Raw genomic sequence first — 17511 nt, 5'->3', positions numbered from 1 at the left:
TTCCTGCACTACCAAAAAAACCCATTTCTTTTGCAATGCACCGTCCCATCAATCCACCATGTGAACAGAAGAGGGAAAAGGAAGCAAAACCAAAAACATGTGCACTACCTTGAGGTTAGAACACAATCCTATTACATGTGGAAATGGGCATCAGTCCTTGCTTGTCTGGTTTTATGGGCTCAGCTTTCTGAAGTGCTGAATCCCATGGGAATGTGCTCAAGAGCACTGAATACTTGACAGGATTCAGCTCTTGGACTTCTGGGAAAATACCAGAGGGGGAGAAAAACCTTTCTCCATATTTCAGCTAGGACAGAGAACTAAGGTAGCAGTTAAACAGTAATAATAGAGTTAACAATAACAGAGAACAGCACTAAAAGGGAAAAAAAAAAGTTGGGGAAGAAGAACAAAGGTAATGAAGCAATTCACCCCTGACAGGAGCTGTAAAGGCACATAGCAAACTCTCTTTTTCCAGAAGACTCAATTTATCCTCAAGATTTTGGCATTACCAAACTTTATCCCTGCAGGCTAAATGAGTTGCTGCTAGTGCAACATACAGGCAGTAAGGAATATATCCTTGGTAGATCCCACATGCAGCTCTGCCCAGTGGAGCCCCCACTGCTATCCCCTCCCCACTGCTGTTGTTGGCTGGCAGGGTGGGCTCACAGCACCAGCACAGCACTGCCATCCATTTACGAAGTCTGGGCCAAGTTTTTTTGTATTCCAGGGAATGCAAACACAACAAAGATTTCCAGGGCTGGCTCCTAAGTAACCATGATGTAAGACAGTATAGGGTAAGTACTCCCTAACCCAGGCATGACTGCAGAAAAGCACTGGGGCATTTCACAGTCAGAGTGTGGCAGGCTTGCTGCCTGGGGGACAGGAGAGCTGGAAGGAAAGCATCCCTGCCTCCTGCTCTGCATTGTCCCTTAACAACTATTTGGCCAGCCAGGAGTGTTAGAAGACAGCAGAGTAGGAGAGCCTGAGTCCCCTCTTGCTATTGCCCCATAAATGTGACGCCAGCCCCACTCAGTGTGAGCCCCAGAGAGGGGCTCTGGGGCCACGGGGTCGAGCCCAGCGCTCAGTCCCTGGGCCCCCGGGCACAAGCAGCTCCTGAGCGCTGCTCGCAGCCCTGCGGCAGCAATGCGGGAGTTAGTTTCACTCTGCAGGCTGAGAACATTGCTCTGTGCCTCTCCCCGCTGTATCCTGAGACCTTTTCCCCAAATGAGGAGCTGTGCCTCAGCTTGTGCAGACTCTCATAGTGATTTCAGTCCACCCAAAATGAACCTCTGCTCCCAGGAATGCACAAAAATTAAAGTCCAGATCCCAACCAATGTTAAAGATTCATTCTTCCATTTCATACCACCTTTTCGTGACCTTTATGTGATCAAAATATGCCTTGAAATGGTTGTTTCCACTATCAAACTCTTTCTGTAAAAGGCCCAGTGATGGCTGCTTTGAAATTTTTTCTTGTTCTGTTTTAAGCTTGAGATGCAGAGCAAGGGACAAAAACACCCTGATATATCATCAGAAAATGACAGAATATTACATGTGTTTTCTAATCAGGAGACAGGTACAGCTTCAATCCAATTCAGATCAGACACATTCCCAACAGAGCAAGTTCAGCTGCCTCCATTCACCATGCACACCCTCCCAGCCACAGCTGCACTAGCTGCCCATTACAGTGCAGTATATGCTGCTTTACCTTTACTCTCTTAAAAGTTCAACCCCAAATTATACCACCACATTTAAAAACAATTTTCTATGCCTTTCCCTAAACACAGCGGACGTACGTGGACTGCCTTTTATATACTTTCCCTTTTCTGCTCCAACATTTCCTGACTCCAAACCAGTGGACTCTAAAATAGTTCAGACATCAGCTGGGTAGAAGACCTCAGGCACAGGTCTTTGAAACTTTCAGCCAGCCCATGGATACTGTATGTTTTACCAGAAGCTCTCTTACAGCATTCAAGAGTCTGCTATTGCCCACAAGCTGCCTGCCCCATTTGAAAATAGAAACTGCTCTCCTATTTCTGACCAGTTGTGTCTCATCTGCAGAAGAAATTCCTGATGAAGGGCTGTACCCCAACCTGCACAGGGCCCCTCATGGAAGGCAGCAGGTTCTACCTGTAAAGACAAGGCACTGGACCTCTGCTGAGCTCATTTTTGCAATTCCTGCCTTGTCCTACACAGGAACATGAATGACATACTGAAGAAATTCGGGGTGAAGACAGTGAGCAATGTCCTGCCTCTCCTGAAAGGGTCTGTAGATCATTAGCTGTGCCAAGCAGCCTGCCTGCCACCCACACCCTACAGAAGGTGCAGTGCCTGTGTACAAACTCTGCTCCTCAAACCATGCAAATAACAGCAATGTACACATATGCAGAGCGTAACGGATCATTCCTAAAGTAAAAACTGCATCTCAGGCAAACTCAGCTAGTGCTGTAATAGCACTATGGTGGCTGCCTGTCTTTTTCAAGGCTTAACCATACAATTTTCTAATGAGAACCTAATAAATCTTGCATATTACCAAGGATTAATATAGTGGTTTCTGAGGTAGAATTATTTTTTTCACTATATGCTGCAGGCAAATAATGCTGTACTATATGACCATACAAGAAAAAAAAATTAGGGTAAATGTCATTATTTATGACTATGCCATTGTTACCAGTATATAAAGTACACTGTCCTGTAAATAAAGTTATCTGCAAATGAATACATTAAAGTTTACTAAAGGCAATGCAAACACTCATACTAACCTTAGTAGGTTTCAAATTTGTGATCACTTGCTGTTTTGAGGAGGTTTTCCAGAACACTTTAAGCACTTAGGACCACAAGTTTCAACCAGAGTACATGGATTATACTCTCCTATATCCCACTCATATACATTCCTGCAATTTTTTAACTTGTAATTTAATTTTTTTTTTAAGAAAATAGAATTGAAAAACAATGTCCCCCATACTTGTCTGCAAGTAGTTTTGCTCTACATCAGTTCAACACACTGCATCTAGCTGCCATCTTTAAGATGCCATGCAAAATAATGTCAGGGCAAGACACAACATGCCATGCAACACAGTTGTTTTCCAGCAGAAGACAACCATAAACCTCTGGTTCAGCAAGGAAAGGCCACCTAGCACTTGGTTATAAATACATACTGACAATGAAAAGCACACTACCAGAGGGACTCCAGTATGCCAAAACTGCCATTCTAACACAGCAGTCCAAACCCACACCCATGCCAATGTCGCCTCAGCGATGAAAATCACAAAATACCTTCAGAATAAACCGCCGTCGATAAACTCTTGTAGTAATTCTCTGCTCTTCCTCTGAGCTCGAGTCACTCTCAATCTCACTGCCACTACATTCCTAATAAATGTAGTTTTAGTACATTTGAACAGCACATTTACAAGACAGAACATGCTGATCAGGACTAGGAGAAGAGAACAAGTTATCATGGACAGTGTTTTTCCTGTCTATTACGTACATAATGACTTGCAGTCATTACTTTGCTCTTAAAGTATATGGTGGGAGGAGGCCTTTTTTGCTCCTTGGCATGCTGTAGCATGATAAGAATATCCCAGCAGCTCTTAAGACTTAGAAAATGGTATTTGGAATGCATCTGTCCCACAGAATTTCAAATCTTATTAAGATGCTAAAAAATTTGTGTAAAAAAAACCCCACCTTGCCATAACTGCTTGCTTTTCCTCCTCAAAAACTAATGTTTCAAACAAATTGTATGGATTCACAAAGCGTGGGAATTCCCTCATAAAGAAAGAGGGTCACACAGAAAGATTCAGTGAAGCACCTCCATGTAGAAGACTGCAAATAGGCCTTTTGAAGAACTTTTTCATGTAAGTGGCTTTCCTGCTCATATTGATCTTCTTTTAAGTTGCAGCCTGTAGTGTGAAGTACAATAATTCTGTATTTTTTAAGAGAGGAAAAAATTCTCAGTAATTACTCACTGACAGCCCAAAAATTATTTTAAAGCCATGAACAGTGGATATTGCTAACTGCATCTCTGTTTCTCTCTCTGAATCTGGCCCAAGACATCCCAAAAAAAGAAGGATTTCTCGGAAAATAAGAGTAGGCATAGGCGGGTGGAGGAAAAAAAGGACTATACAACAAAAAGCACTGAGGCAGGATGACAGTACTCATCTGCATATAAAGCCTCCTGCTGTCCTCTGATACTAGCTAAATATATATATACTAAATAATTATAATCCAACCCTGTCCTTAAAAAGTAACAGTAAGCAGGAGAAAATTCCCAGAGGGCATGAAGGATTTGGAGGAAGAGTTATTATTAATAAACAGCTTCAAGAGGTTTATTTGGGAAGGAATTCTGAGAGTGAGAGTCACCTCAACCATGCAGTGGACATCACCACCTTTGGGATAATTGCACAATCGTGCTCCTTTCATTTAAAAAGATCATTGGAATCCAATACTTGAGTATTTGTAAATAATTATATGGCCTACACTGTCACTGCACTGCTTTTGTAAACTCGGTAATTTACGTGGACTTGGGACAAGGCCAACAATTTGTTACATCCACGTCACAAGGCAATGGCCCGATATCAATTGTCAGAGCTTATCTGTTGTTGCAAACTGCATGCCAGAAGACTGACGCAGCCCTCACCCTGCAGATGAATGTCCATTGCTTCTCAGCTCTTCCCCAAGGGACACAGAAAAAAACCCCAAACCTCTTTTTTGGGAAATAATTATATTTTGTTTCCCCTTTTTTTCCACATAAATAAATCTGTTTCTTTCATGCTTTTCTCTTTTTGGATAACTTCTGAAGAATGCCTTGCAGAAAGACTGTAGTTGAAAATATCTTTGTTTTCACAAGAGGGCATGAAGTTTCTCACCAAGAAATGAACGGTCTTAGTAATTGAACTATTGACTTCAGTTTAGGTTGAATTAGAATATATTCTTGAAGAAGTATCAACCAGATATTAGAAGCAATTTTTTTTTTGTCAAACAAACATATGGGCTTTGTGAGAGACTCAAGTTTAGAAATCACATTCTTTCCTGACACCAGTTTATTTAAAGATCATGTCTATAAAAAGGCTTGTTACTTAGAAGATAAGATTATCACTCTTCACTGATAAAGTAAAAGAAGTGAAAAAGCACGCAAAGGAGAAGCACGTGCTTAATCTTCCCAATCCAGATGGGATATCCAAAAGTGAAGAGCACAAAAAAGTGGATGAGAACTTACCTTCCCCCTGATGGCAATCCACAGGGGGAGGTGCACACTCTCAGCATGTTACAGGGTGCATCTACATTTATCCCTGCATTTAAACTCAGCATCATAGTATCAGCTGAGGTCTGCCCCAAAGCCTACCAACTCTAAAGGAACTCTGCCATCTGCCTTCAACTGCCTTTGCAGAAGGCTCTTTCTTTTATTTTTTAAGTATTCCAGTAATCAGTGAACTTAAGGAAAGATTTTCACTGCTTCAACTGTGCCATGAACTAATAACAAGATAATAACAATCATATGCTCCGTAACTGCTCAGACTGATCATGTTACCATTTCATAAAAGAGCTTTAGATTGTATAATCAAACTAATAGTTTAAAATGAACTAATTTAAACTTGAGTGATTTATTGCAGCCCACCATAACCAACATTTTTATTGTGCTCCAATTAAAAAAAAAAAAAAAAGCTGTACGATGTAGACACAATTCTACTGAAATGCCTTGCTTCTAGAAGTAATAATCTTCTCTGGTATTACACCCAGGAAAAGACAATCTCAGCAGAAAGAGGAATATAGCAGAAACTCTGCAATTTCCTTTTTCATCCTTGTTCTCTGCCTGCCCTGTGGTCTGTTCCCTGGCAACCCTCTCACTGCTGGGGTGCAAGGTGCACGCAGCTACGGGGCTATAAGCCATTCTTTGAACCAACTTTATTTTTCAACTTCTGGGAAATAAATAAAAGCCATTGAGAAAATTATTTAAAACTTCATAATCAGAAAGCAACTTATAACTGAGATCCTGCAATTAAAGATGTGCAAGCTGAGCAAGGTAGAAACAACAGGGAGTCCCTCAGCAGTATTTTATGAAGAAAGAACCACCACCTGGGAAAGTGCTTTGCACATTTGGAAATCTTTTAATTTCTTTTGGCTGGAAGCACTTTGGAATAGGGATGAATGATGTAATGAAACAAAAGCATAAGAAGGGCTTTAAATATTACCTGAAATTTATTTTTCTGCAGCTGAACAGATTAAAAAAAAAAAAAAAAAAAGCAGAGGGTGCTGGGGACAAGGAGCAGATTATGGGCCAAGAGTGTATCTCTTTGCTCACTTCACTGTCACAAAAAGAGAGGACATCAGTGACATCACTTTACTGGAAACAGATGGAGGAGAGCTGAGGTGTTTGGCAGTGTTTGCACAGGTGGTATGTCAGGGCAGAAATGCAGCCTGTTCTCCAGGGGTGAGGGACAGCAGTCCCAGAAGCTGCTCTAACCTCCTCCAAGGCTTGGGGCCAGTCAGGCAAAGGATTACACAGCTCTGCTTGGCTCCTCTGCCTGCCCAGACTCTGCCTCATTATCCACATAGCAGAATATAAATTTCCACTAACTTCCACTTTTCTTATTTTATCAATAAATAGAAAAGGCATAGAGAAGGATTAAAAAAACCCAAGCCTGTGATAAACAATATTACAAGTCCTACAAAAATTTGTTAAGCAATATGTCAAGCAATAGGGACTGCTCACACAGTTAATAATTACAGGACTCACTGTACCTTCTGTTCAGACATTACTGCTCCTTCCTCCTCTTGGAAGCCTGTTCTTGGCTTGCCATCCTCAGAAGTACTCCAGTTCATCTTCTTCACACTGACAGGCACAGATGTTTTGTTGCCTTCTGTTGTTGGTTTGGTAGTCTCTTCCAAAGATTTCTGATATGCTGCTGATGATAATGTTTGCTCATCAGTACCAGCTGAAGTTTGAGGCTTTGTTCTCAGGGCTTCTTTGTCACTCTGTTTTCCTACATCATTTAAAGATTCCTGGATGCAGGATTTAGTTTTTCCCTCTGTTGTGGATTCAGAGAGACTTCCATTTGTTTCTGGCTTCCCTGCTTCTCCTTTGCCATATGAGGTAACAGAATCCCTACATTGGTCTGAGCTACAAGAAAAAAATAATAGGCAGCTGTTAAGTGCTTAAACCATACACAGAAGGGCAAGGCTGTAGCCTCTGACTGAGCCTTCCCTCTTAGCACAAACTGTTCAAGTAGGGAAAAGTAAAATTTAATTTCAGTTCACAAATACAAATACATTTAATAGCCTCATCTTCTGCATCATGATACCTTTTCAGAAGCAACAAGAATGTAAGCAAGGCCAAATATTTTATATTAATTCTGTTCCACTGGGAGGAGAGAAGGAGAAAGAGGAAGAAAAATGTACAAAACCTACCATTTCTCTCATATAATCACAAGACAAATCTCCAAGGCACTGATTTTTTAACCTGCTCTCTAACCAAGGAGGTGATGGAAGTATCTGTTACTGTGCAATTACTGGTAATAACCGAATAATTGATATTATTTTTTCCCCAAACTACAACATCTATACTCCAGACAAGTAATACCTTTTTGAAAAATACTGATATCTGAAAACAAATCCTTAGACAGTGCAGTTTCAATGATACACAAAGCCAAAGGCAGGTAAGGTTATTATGATTACTCATAGACAGGTTTAACCTGCACTTCTGATGCAGTTTTCTTCTCTTTCACGTTTTTAGTTGCTTTCAGATAGGCACTACAATGGTACACATGAAAATACTATAGCTATTTTCTGGCAAAACTCTTTATTAAAGGCAGCAAATTGATTACATCTAGTTAGAAATGTATATGTAATTTTCTTAAGAAAGCCCTTTTATTTCTAGAAATCACCTATTTTACTAGTTCAATACAATAAAGATTGCAGATTAACAGTGCTTGCTTAACAGAGTAGAAATCACATCAGCAGTAGATTGAGTGCTTTACAGTTGTGAAAGACAATCAGCTTGCTGCAATTAATGGCTGAAACCCCTCTGGATTCAGTAAGAGAATATCTGATGCTACCTGGAACCTTAAAATATCCTGAATGAAAGCTGCAAAGGATGTAAACTGCTGACAGACCAATGATTGCTCTGCAGATAATCATTCTCTGCTGCTTTACAGCTCATGCAGACCTGGCTCCTTCAACTGGTAATTATGGGAGCCACATTCAAAACAAAAGCAGACTTATGGAAAAATTAATGACTAGGCAAAGAGATTGCAATGAAAAGAATTATTGCTAAAAATGTACATGAGAATTAAGAGCATCCTGATTTCAGATAATGCACATTTTTTAGTCCCCAATTCCAGTTACATCTACATATCACTTAGCTGAATTAAAAATGGAAATACACACAATTAAGAACATAGAAAGTAATTTTATCTACTAAATATAGTGTAAACTAATTCTGAAATACCTATATTAAGAATGAAACCTGATAAATATACATTTGTAAAGACAAATGTCTGAGGATAAGCTGAGTGAACTATTAGTTTTCTTTCGATACATACATACATATATATGTGTGTATACATCTTCTCATACAATAGTAGAACAGCAGCCTCAGTGCTGCTCCTGGAGGTGAAAGCAGCATGGGAAGGCTTCCTTGCACACACTCTGACATGAAGGTGCTCACCTCTCATCCAAGCGATCCAACAGGCTGCCACCTATTCTGCGTCCCGACATTGGTGGGTCAGTGACACTTGACGAGTCAGGCTGCCAACCTGTAATTGAAGACATTTCATGTTCTGCTTGTTGAACACTTTTAAGAATTGACCATACTCTTTCTTCGGTCATCTCCTCAGACTCAGCTCCTTCTTCCAGATGAATGTCCTCAAACAGAGATTTAAGCTTTTCTTCTGTCATCTCCTCATCAGTACCAGACTTTTCTCTCTCAGGCTGTTCAGTCCTTACTCCTCTTTTACTAGTCTCTTCACTCTGCCTTTGTTTAGCAACTTTTGATATCCCGCCATAACTACCAAGATACCGTGGAAAATCCTTAAGGTCCACTTCCTCCAACTGGCTCTCGCCTATGGAAATATCTTTAGGTGTTCCTTCTCTAGGCTCTGAGAAATCGAGTTTGCTGTCATCCAGTGAAGTGTCTTCTTCAGTCACCATTGGTGGTGCTGCTGCTGTACCATCTATGTGTCCCTGGGAGGTCACTAACACGTCACTCAGTCTACTGGGAGTTCTAAGGGGTGACTCTAGGCTAGAGGTGTCGCTAAGGAAATCATCCTGATGGAAAGGGGTGGGCAGCAGGAAGTGCAACCCAGTGGGAGTTTCCAGTTCCACTTGAATGGTGGGATAACCTAAGGAAGACAGCACATTTGGACTGACTGGGATGAAGCATGGAGCAACAAGTAAGCAAATGTCAAATGATTCATGAATTACTTAAAGTATGAAAAGTATGAGGAGGTGCAGGTGTGTGAGAACAGATGCAGTTCTGACAGATTTCTTTACTTTGTCCTAAACAGGTGGAACAAAAAATGAGCACTGCCAGTGAATAAATACAGTGAAGCCAGTACTTTTGACTATTTTGTAAATAGTCTGTAAAGATTTCAGCAACTGTTTTTGCAGCCATTTTAACATTTTCAAGCTACAGCAGATTGTCTCACAAGCATGCAATAAATCAAATGTGGACAAGGGTGGTTGTCCCTTTATATCCAACACAATCTCTTGCAGTCATATGGTGTAGATCTTTCTTTGCCAGTTGTTTGTTGGTTTTTTTTTGTTTTGGGTTTTTTTTTAGACTTGGAAGTTTAATAAATATCTTTTAAAGACAGCAGTAGATCACAATAGAGGACAGCCACTTTTTTTGTCAGTAAGTATAATTTCTGAAACAGGTCCACATTTTGAACATACTTTTATGTAAAAATACACAATATTAGCAATACTATGCTCTAATATATATCACCAATTTAACCATAGAGCCACAAGAATGCAATGAAGAATGAGGAACAGAAATGGATCTTAATGAGGATACTAAAGAATAAGAAATCTAAACACAGAGCAGGATAAAAAACGAAAAAAGGAAGTTAAAAAAGGGATAAGAGAACACAAACACAACAAGGGAGAGCTATATGAATATTTCAGGTACAGTAAAGTTATACAGGTGAGAGGACTGTGGTGAGTAAGGAGATCTTGGTGATCTTGGAGAGTGAGGCAATCTTGGTGACATGGGTACAATCAGATACACTGATAAATTAAAGAGAGAAAAGAAAAAAAAGATGAAAACATGGAAAAAAAAACATACAAAAGGATTAAATTGAATATAAACGTAAAAATGACAACAAAATCTGAAGTTCACTTTCCAGCCAATAGTAGGTTGGGTAAACTACAAAAGCAAAAAATACATGCTGTGAGGTTAACTTGACATTGTGCTGCCTGCAAAGGGAGGTGCATTAACAGGGCTTGATGTTTTTCTTTCCTGAATCAGCTGAGAGAAAGGCAAAGGTGGTCTGGTCTTGGTGAGGAAAGGAAGCTTGAGGAAGGTTCAGAGAAGAGGAGAGACAGAAAGCGACGGCCAGGAAGCGTATTTTTTCATAAAAACACTGTTGCTACTATTAGAAGGCACAAGCCACATTTCAAGAGCAACTTTCTTAAAATGTCAACAGAAAATTATTTCTGTTACGCAATGATTCAATGCCCAGCAATGCTGCTCAGTAATGGAGGTACACTAAGCTTATATGCTCTAAAGTAAAAAAAAATCCTACTAAAATACAGAGAAAGCCAAATACATACTTGAACAAATTACAAAAAAACAAAGGAAATGTTACTTACAGAAGATAAATCTTATTTAACGAGCTATTTATAAAACATGTGAGAAAAATCAAAGCATGTAGCAACCCAGTGCCTATTAACTAACATTTAAAAGAAGAAAAAACAATATTTAGCATCTTCAGCATATTGATAAGTAATAACTATGAGAATACTGTTATACAAGCAGAATTTCATTTCCATTCTGTTCTCAGTTGGCACAGCTTCCATGTGAAAATTATGACACCATTTTACCCATTAGTAGAATGAAAAAGATATAATCTCATGCACTAGTAAAATATTTTCTGTTTTTCTACTGCCATTGTAGAAATGGTCCAAGTGAAAATCATAAAGTAACTCATAGTCATTTGTCTCAAAAAAGCTTTGTAGTAAATTGCACATTAATTTATCCAATGCAATTACTAAACACTATTTTTTTCTTCTTCTTCTTCTTTTTTTTTTCTTTTTTTTTTTAAGAATTCTTATTGCTACTTATCTAGACAGGAAGTAAAAAATATAAAAATATTTCAATATAACTTGCAAAGCATGTAATAAAATGGACATTTAAAAAAATACATGGACAAGCCTCAAAGTACAACTATTTCAGGAGAAAAACACTAAGGTCTTGTCAGCTGACACTGAGGCTGGCAGGAGCAAGATTCCTCAGGCTTATGTCTGTGGGATCCTGGGCATATCGTACCATGAACATGCTTTTAGGAGAAGAAACCTCCTTCACATTAAACCAAATTATTTCCGTAGAACTTTGTCTTTTCTTTTTAAGTCTAGTTTATACAGCATTGCTGTGTTACTGGGCATGTCACTGAAATAAATAAGATCATGGAATTCAATTACCATCAACAGGATCATGAAAACCATTATTTTCATCTGCAAAACTTCTGGTGCCTGAAATATTTCCATAATCAAATATTGGTCCTTCCAACAGGGTCACAATATCTATTCGATTAATTTTTGTCAATACAGAAGTTAAGGCATCAGCTGAAAAACAATCAGAAAAAAGATCAGCGTTGCAGAAGCGTGTAATTGTCTTTCTCAGGTAAATTCATAATGCATTAATTATAAATTGCTGGCTTATGTTTCTGGCCCAATGCCTTTGGTTCTAGCAAACCCCATCATTTGTCTAAACAATCATTCTGCTGCCTACTTACTCAAGATATAAATCTATTAAGACTCTTACCTCCCCTGCTCCCTCTACATATTGCAACACAAAAGGCACAAAGAATCAGGTCAGAAAGTTCTTAAAGAACACGTTTACTTACTACCAACATAAAATACCCATTTACTGGAGCAAAAAGAAATGTCAAAATCCTTTTAACATTCTGTTTCAAGGAACAACAGAACAGGTAGCCAGGTAGGGAATAATGCTTGTAGGGCTACTCATGGAGTACATAATGAAATCTCATTTACAGTAATCTTGTTGTGAGAACACAGTAATACTGGAAATTACTTTTACAGTGAAAGAGACCCAAGTATACTCAAATACTGTGCAGAATTGTGTGGATTAGAGGCTGGTAATGAACACCACTGACCTAACAACCTCTCTTTCAATTTGAGCAACTCAAGTAAAATGCACAGATAAAATCAGCAGAATAGCACAAAATCAGCATCTTCATCACTCCTCACAGAAGGGGATTTAGTCTTTTCTTATGACCTTCAATACTACATGACTATCTAACTTTTCCAGGCAGCCTATTTCCACATTTTACACTCCTTGCTATTGGAAAGTTTTTCCTAATATTTTCTTTGCTGGAACTTAAAATTCATTACTTGTCCCATCAATTATGAATGCGGAGAACAAATTCATTCCTTCTGCTTATATACTGAATAAATTAATATACATTTCTTACTTCTGGTAAAAATATAACTGAAACTTTTTTTTCCATTAGTGTTTTGTGAAAGACATTTATAATGTTTTCTTCAACTTAACCTATTTAGAGCAGGTAACGGATGACGTGCTATAACTTATAAACAAAAAAAGTAACTACTTGAACTTACTTGTAGCATTTTTTCCATCTCTGGTAACCCACTTTTTTAATAACATGAAACTTTGAGCAATAAGGGAGTTTGGGTTTTCTACTCGGATTTGATTAATTTCATCCACAGAAAAATTCAGTTCTCTTGCCAGTTCTATAAAGACAAGAAAAAAAAGCAAGAAAAAAAAAACCTAACAACAAAAACACCAAACAAAGCACAAATTCCTCAATTATCCTGTCAGGCTTAAAAATATTCTCTTTCTTGGATCACACGGATGTCAACAAAACTACATGACACAAACTTTACAGCAAACGATGGACATTATATACTCATACTTGAATTCAATAAGACAGACATAATTTTGAATTTCCATCATCTCTGTGAGCTATCATCATATTTATATTCAGTAAGCCACTTAAACACAGTAAAAGAAGCTCTGTGGAGACTACCTCATCACCACTAATTTATAAAATCTATTTTCTGGTGACTTACTCCTTTGTAAGCTCACTGTGCAGCTCAGCTTTGGTGCTGTTGTCACCTGTGCACAGGTGAGCTGGCTGCTGCTGCAGCTCTGCCCAACAACATATGGAGGCAAGGCAGTCACACAGCTGGGCTCCCTACAACTTCCAGAGCTTTGGGGAAACCATTGTCCAGACACAGAGGCAGCCCTGAGCCTGAGTGAATAGATCCTTCTCAGCACCTATGGTGAATGTCTTGAGAGGAGAGATATTTTAGTTATTTTCCCTAGGAGTCTGATTTATTGCAAGACCAAGGGGTAATTGTTCACATCTGTTTCCTATTTGGAATCTCTGCCCAGCAATGTGTTCAATGTTTTGGGAGGCTGGGGTATACTGTGGATTCAGAAGAACATGATGCAGTCTTGCTTCTGCTTTTGGTAAAAGACTATCTGAAAATGTAATAGCAAAGACTACTTGCAATATTAAAATAGAAAAGCTTACCTGTCCAGCTAAGTCCTAGGTGATCAGCTACAATTGCCATCCTTATATCTGTCCGTTCACATGGACTCTGTGGACCTGTGATTTACAATTTCTTGATTAAAAAGGTTTTGCACAGAAAACCACAACACTGGACAATACTTCATTGTAGGTAATAGCTTTAATTTGACTAAGTTGCTGTGCTTATATTGTTTACTAGAATGGTTGTGTCTCCTAATAACCTACAAAGTAATTTTTTTTTCACAGCTTTTATATTTTCACCTGTGTAAAGCCAAATGTCAAACTACATGATGTCGTGTAATGAAACCAAACATGCTGACAATCTAGCTGTGAGACTATACACAAGTTCTTCAATTACTGGTGGGAACCACCAGGACGAGATTATAATCTCTTTTCTCTACTTTGACAGAATAAATATGCTGTCACAAAAGAAATCTTTCAATTTCTGAGTTACATGAATGTCTTTGGCATGCTTGACTAGCTTTCTACAGTAACAGGATTTATTTAAAGGAAGAAAGAAGAGTATAAGACAGCACATACAGATGACAATGACAGGATGAAAACTACAGTTAAGTCACTCCACAGGCAATCACAACAGTTCATGCACTAAGATCAACAAGTTGAAAGTTTTACAAACTAGGCTTGATCTCCACGAGGTGAGCCATGAGAGCTCCAGAAACCTGACTGCCTTCATTCTCACCAGTCCTCTTACTCCTCCTCCTCTCACTGTCGGCCTTTTCACTCTTTGATTTTATAGATGCTGCCTCTGTTCTCATGTCTCTAGCAGACTTCGATGTAATGGAAGGCTGGTAAACTTGAGTAGCTTCTGACAAGGATGTGTTCCTTGATGTACTGTCTTCTTCATCATCATCAGAGACCTCTGACTGCATCTTTTTCTCTTCATCAGATAGACGATCCACAAGCTTTAATGTCTCACCACTAATTCCCTTAAAATATTCAATAGAATGTTTACATACCTCCCTAAGCTGATTTTTCCTTACTTTAACTGTTGTCATGGTGACAGAGGTAGATCTTACCTTTACTGGCAATTTAGAAGGAAGCTGTTTTGGTTTTTCTTTCTCTACCTGCTCTTGTTTTGGCAGAGCTGGAGTTCTTCTAGCTAGGTTACTTGTATGGGTATTTTTTACAGGAATCCTAGACCTTGCTTCTAGACAGGGAGAAGAATTTTGTTTTGTTTTGTCAGGCTTACTAGCCCCTCTCACTTTACTCCCTGTATTTCCTTGGAAATTATTTTGTGAAAAGACTTCTTTTACTGAGGTGGCCTTTACAGGAAGCTTTGATTTTCCTCTAGCCCCTACCAATTCTGTTGACTTTTGCTGCTCTCCTTGTGGTTTTTGCTTATCTCTCACTCTGTGTCCTTGTGTTGTCCCTGTACCTTTTCCTGAAGTACATTTTGCTTGATTAGCTTTCTGGAGGGAACATTTCGGTTCTGAATGTTCTTTTAGCACTACATTACAGGTAATATCATCTGTAGGGACAGCAGATGAATCCAAATTGTTGTTGTTATTAAAATTATCTTTTGGAAAATCAGTATTTTCTGCTTGCCTACAGCTTGTCTGGCTAGAAGCTGTGCTCACAATCACTGCTACAGTTTCATTTTCTAATCCCTGACCACTTGGCATCACAGCTTCTATCTTATCTGTAACTTCGCCAGGGCCATCTTTCTTCAGAGTCATGGTGGAAGCAGAAATTCCCATTTTAATTGGTGTGCGCAATTTGGGATCAACTTTAGAAGCGTTTATTGCTGCCGATGATTTTTCCAGTGAGTTACTACCAAGTGTTTGTTCCATGCAATCTCCACTGGCCTGGATGATGGGCTTATGTTCAACTGCTGTTGTTTCTACTGGTCTCTCTAGGTTTGTTTCTACAGTGTTGTCCCCTGCCTGTGGCTGTGTGATGGCAGTGATTGTACTTTTATCCCCTTCCCCCTTGTCCCCTGACTTCCCTTCAGAAGTATGCTCACCAATCTGAAAAAATTGGAGTCTTTCTTCAACAAAATCCCTCTTGCTCATGTCAATTGCACCACTGCGAGTCATCTCAAACATCTTCCCTTCATGAAATGGGAAGGGGTTGGGCTCGCTAGTTGGCGTACTTTCATCTGTTGGAGTTCTGGCTGGAGTTGTATCAGGTGTTGTTGCTTGAGATCTGTCTTCCACTGCCAGACCAAATGGCTTAGCCTCATCATCCCTTGATTTAGTCTCAAACACTTCATCATCACCTCGGCTACTGGACCATGGATCAAAATCTAGACTCTTGGTGGCCACTGTTTTGAAAGGTGTTGCAAATTCTTCATCTACTTTGTAACTGAAATATGTATCAGGAAATACAGTCCTGTCAGGGTGTCTGCCTTCCAAAGTGAAAAACTGTGCCCCTGATTTCTGTTCGCTCTTATCTGCAGCTTTTTCAGAAGTTGGACCCTTCGAAGGCACCTTGTCTTCTTCAGGGCCTACCTTGCCTTCCTCCTCAATAACTTCAAGCTTACTCTGGCTAAAGCAGCGATCAGTCTGCTTTAGAATGCCTTCTGTAGTCCATACATCCTTTTTGGTTTCAACTGCTGGACCTGCAAGTTTAGAATCACTCTCAGTTAAACCATCATCTTCATCTTGCAAATCATAACCATCAAGAGAGTCAATCTCGGTTGCATCAGTATCATGGGAGAATTCTGCAGTGGTTGCTATGGAACACTCTGTGACAGACTGGTCATTATTATTCCCATTTTGCACTACATCATTCTGGGGTGAATCAAGCCCAATGTCAAACTCATTAGGCTTCCCTGAAGTGGGATGTCCTAACTCTTTCTGCTTCTCAGTTTTTTCAGGGGTTCTGGGTTTTGAGGTTTCTTTCGGATCATCTTCCAGTTCTTTCAGTTTGAATGTGTACTTTTTAAGTGGTACAGGTTGATAGAGAGATTCATCATCACTGGAGTCACTGACATCTGCTCCTGGTGGTACAGGAGACGGCGGCTGCACTCTTATGACAGGTTCAGCCAGTTGGCATTTGTCATGTTCATCTTGCAAGTTCACTTCTGTCATCTCCATTTCACTCTCAGTAGAATAGTGAGGCTTCTTTTCCAACTCGCCTTGGTCTGCATCCAGTGGTGGAGGAGGAGGGAATTCAATGTAGGCAATTCTGTTACCTTTGGGTCTTTTGTTGGAGTCCTTATTTATATGGTTAGGTAATGCTTTGTCAATCTGTGGTTCCTCAACTTCTGCCTGTTTTACAGATGTTGACTTAGCCTCTGCTTCCTCTTCTGATTCCTCAGATACCTCAGGTATAGGGCTGGGCTTGCCTGGGATATAAGCTATTAGTGAGTCAGGTGTTTTAGATGTAAACTCGTAACTCACTTCCTCTGAGCTTGGTGTTTCTGGTGTTAAAGGGCTTTTACCAGAGCTATCTATAAAGGACACTTGTTCTAGCGTGTCATCTTCTGGACTACCTTGTGGAGAAGGAGGTTGTTTCTGCTGTCTAGCTGCATAAAATGTCCCTCTTGACTCTTGAACTGTCTTACTCTCCTGACTGACAATTTTTTTAATACTTCCTTGTTGCACCTCTTTCTCATATTGCTTTCCTACTTGAACAAAACTGACATACACAGGTAAGGTCTTAAGGTCCTTTCCCCCTTCAGTGCTTACTAACGGTGCAACTTTATTCAAGTAATCACTAGCACCGGCATCAACTAACTCACTTGAAGGAAATTCCTTGCCTGGACTACATTCTAAGGAGTCTGGTGATTTGCTAGGGGATATCTCAGTTTCCTCAGCAGGAA

General features: G+C 39.6%; 1 protein-coding gene across 1 annotated transcript in view; it reads right to left on the bottom strand.

The window, feature by feature from the left end:
- The window catches only part of ANK3 (ankyrin 3, node of Ranvier (ankyrin G)), a gene marked incomplete at its 5' end in the record, with an annotated part of 146886 nt that overhangs the window by 13456 nt on the left and 115919 nt on the right, over positions 1 to 17511 (bottom strand). Inside the window, 7 exons of the mRNA XM_010001142.1 lie at positions 3271 to 3363; positions 6733 to 7111; positions 8657 to 9329; positions 11629 to 11772; positions 12790 to 12921; positions 13728 to 13802; positions 15709 to 17511. The exon at positions 15709 to 17511 is cut by the window's right edge and continues 2 nt beyond it. Coding sequence (XP_009999444.1) covers positions 3271 to 3363; positions 6733 to 7111; positions 8657 to 9329; positions 11629 to 11772; positions 12790 to 12921; positions 13728 to 13802; positions 15709 to 17511 — 3299 coding nt within the window. The remainder of the gene's footprint in view (positions 1 to 3270; positions 3364 to 6732; positions 7112 to 8656; positions 9330 to 11628; positions 11773 to 12789; positions 12922 to 13727; positions 13803 to 15708) is intronic.

The sequence above is a fragment of the Chaetura pelagica genome, unplaced genomic scaffold, assembly GCF_000747805.2.
Source record: "Chaetura pelagica isolate M959 unplaced genomic scaffold, ChaPel_1.0 scaffold346, whole genome shotgun sequence".
Lineage (NCBI taxonomy): Eukaryota > Metazoa > Chordata > Aves > Apodiformes > Apodidae > Chaetura > Chaetura pelagica.
Note: the sequence above shows the minus strand (reverse complement) of the source record. Positions and strands in the feature narration are given on the sequence as shown.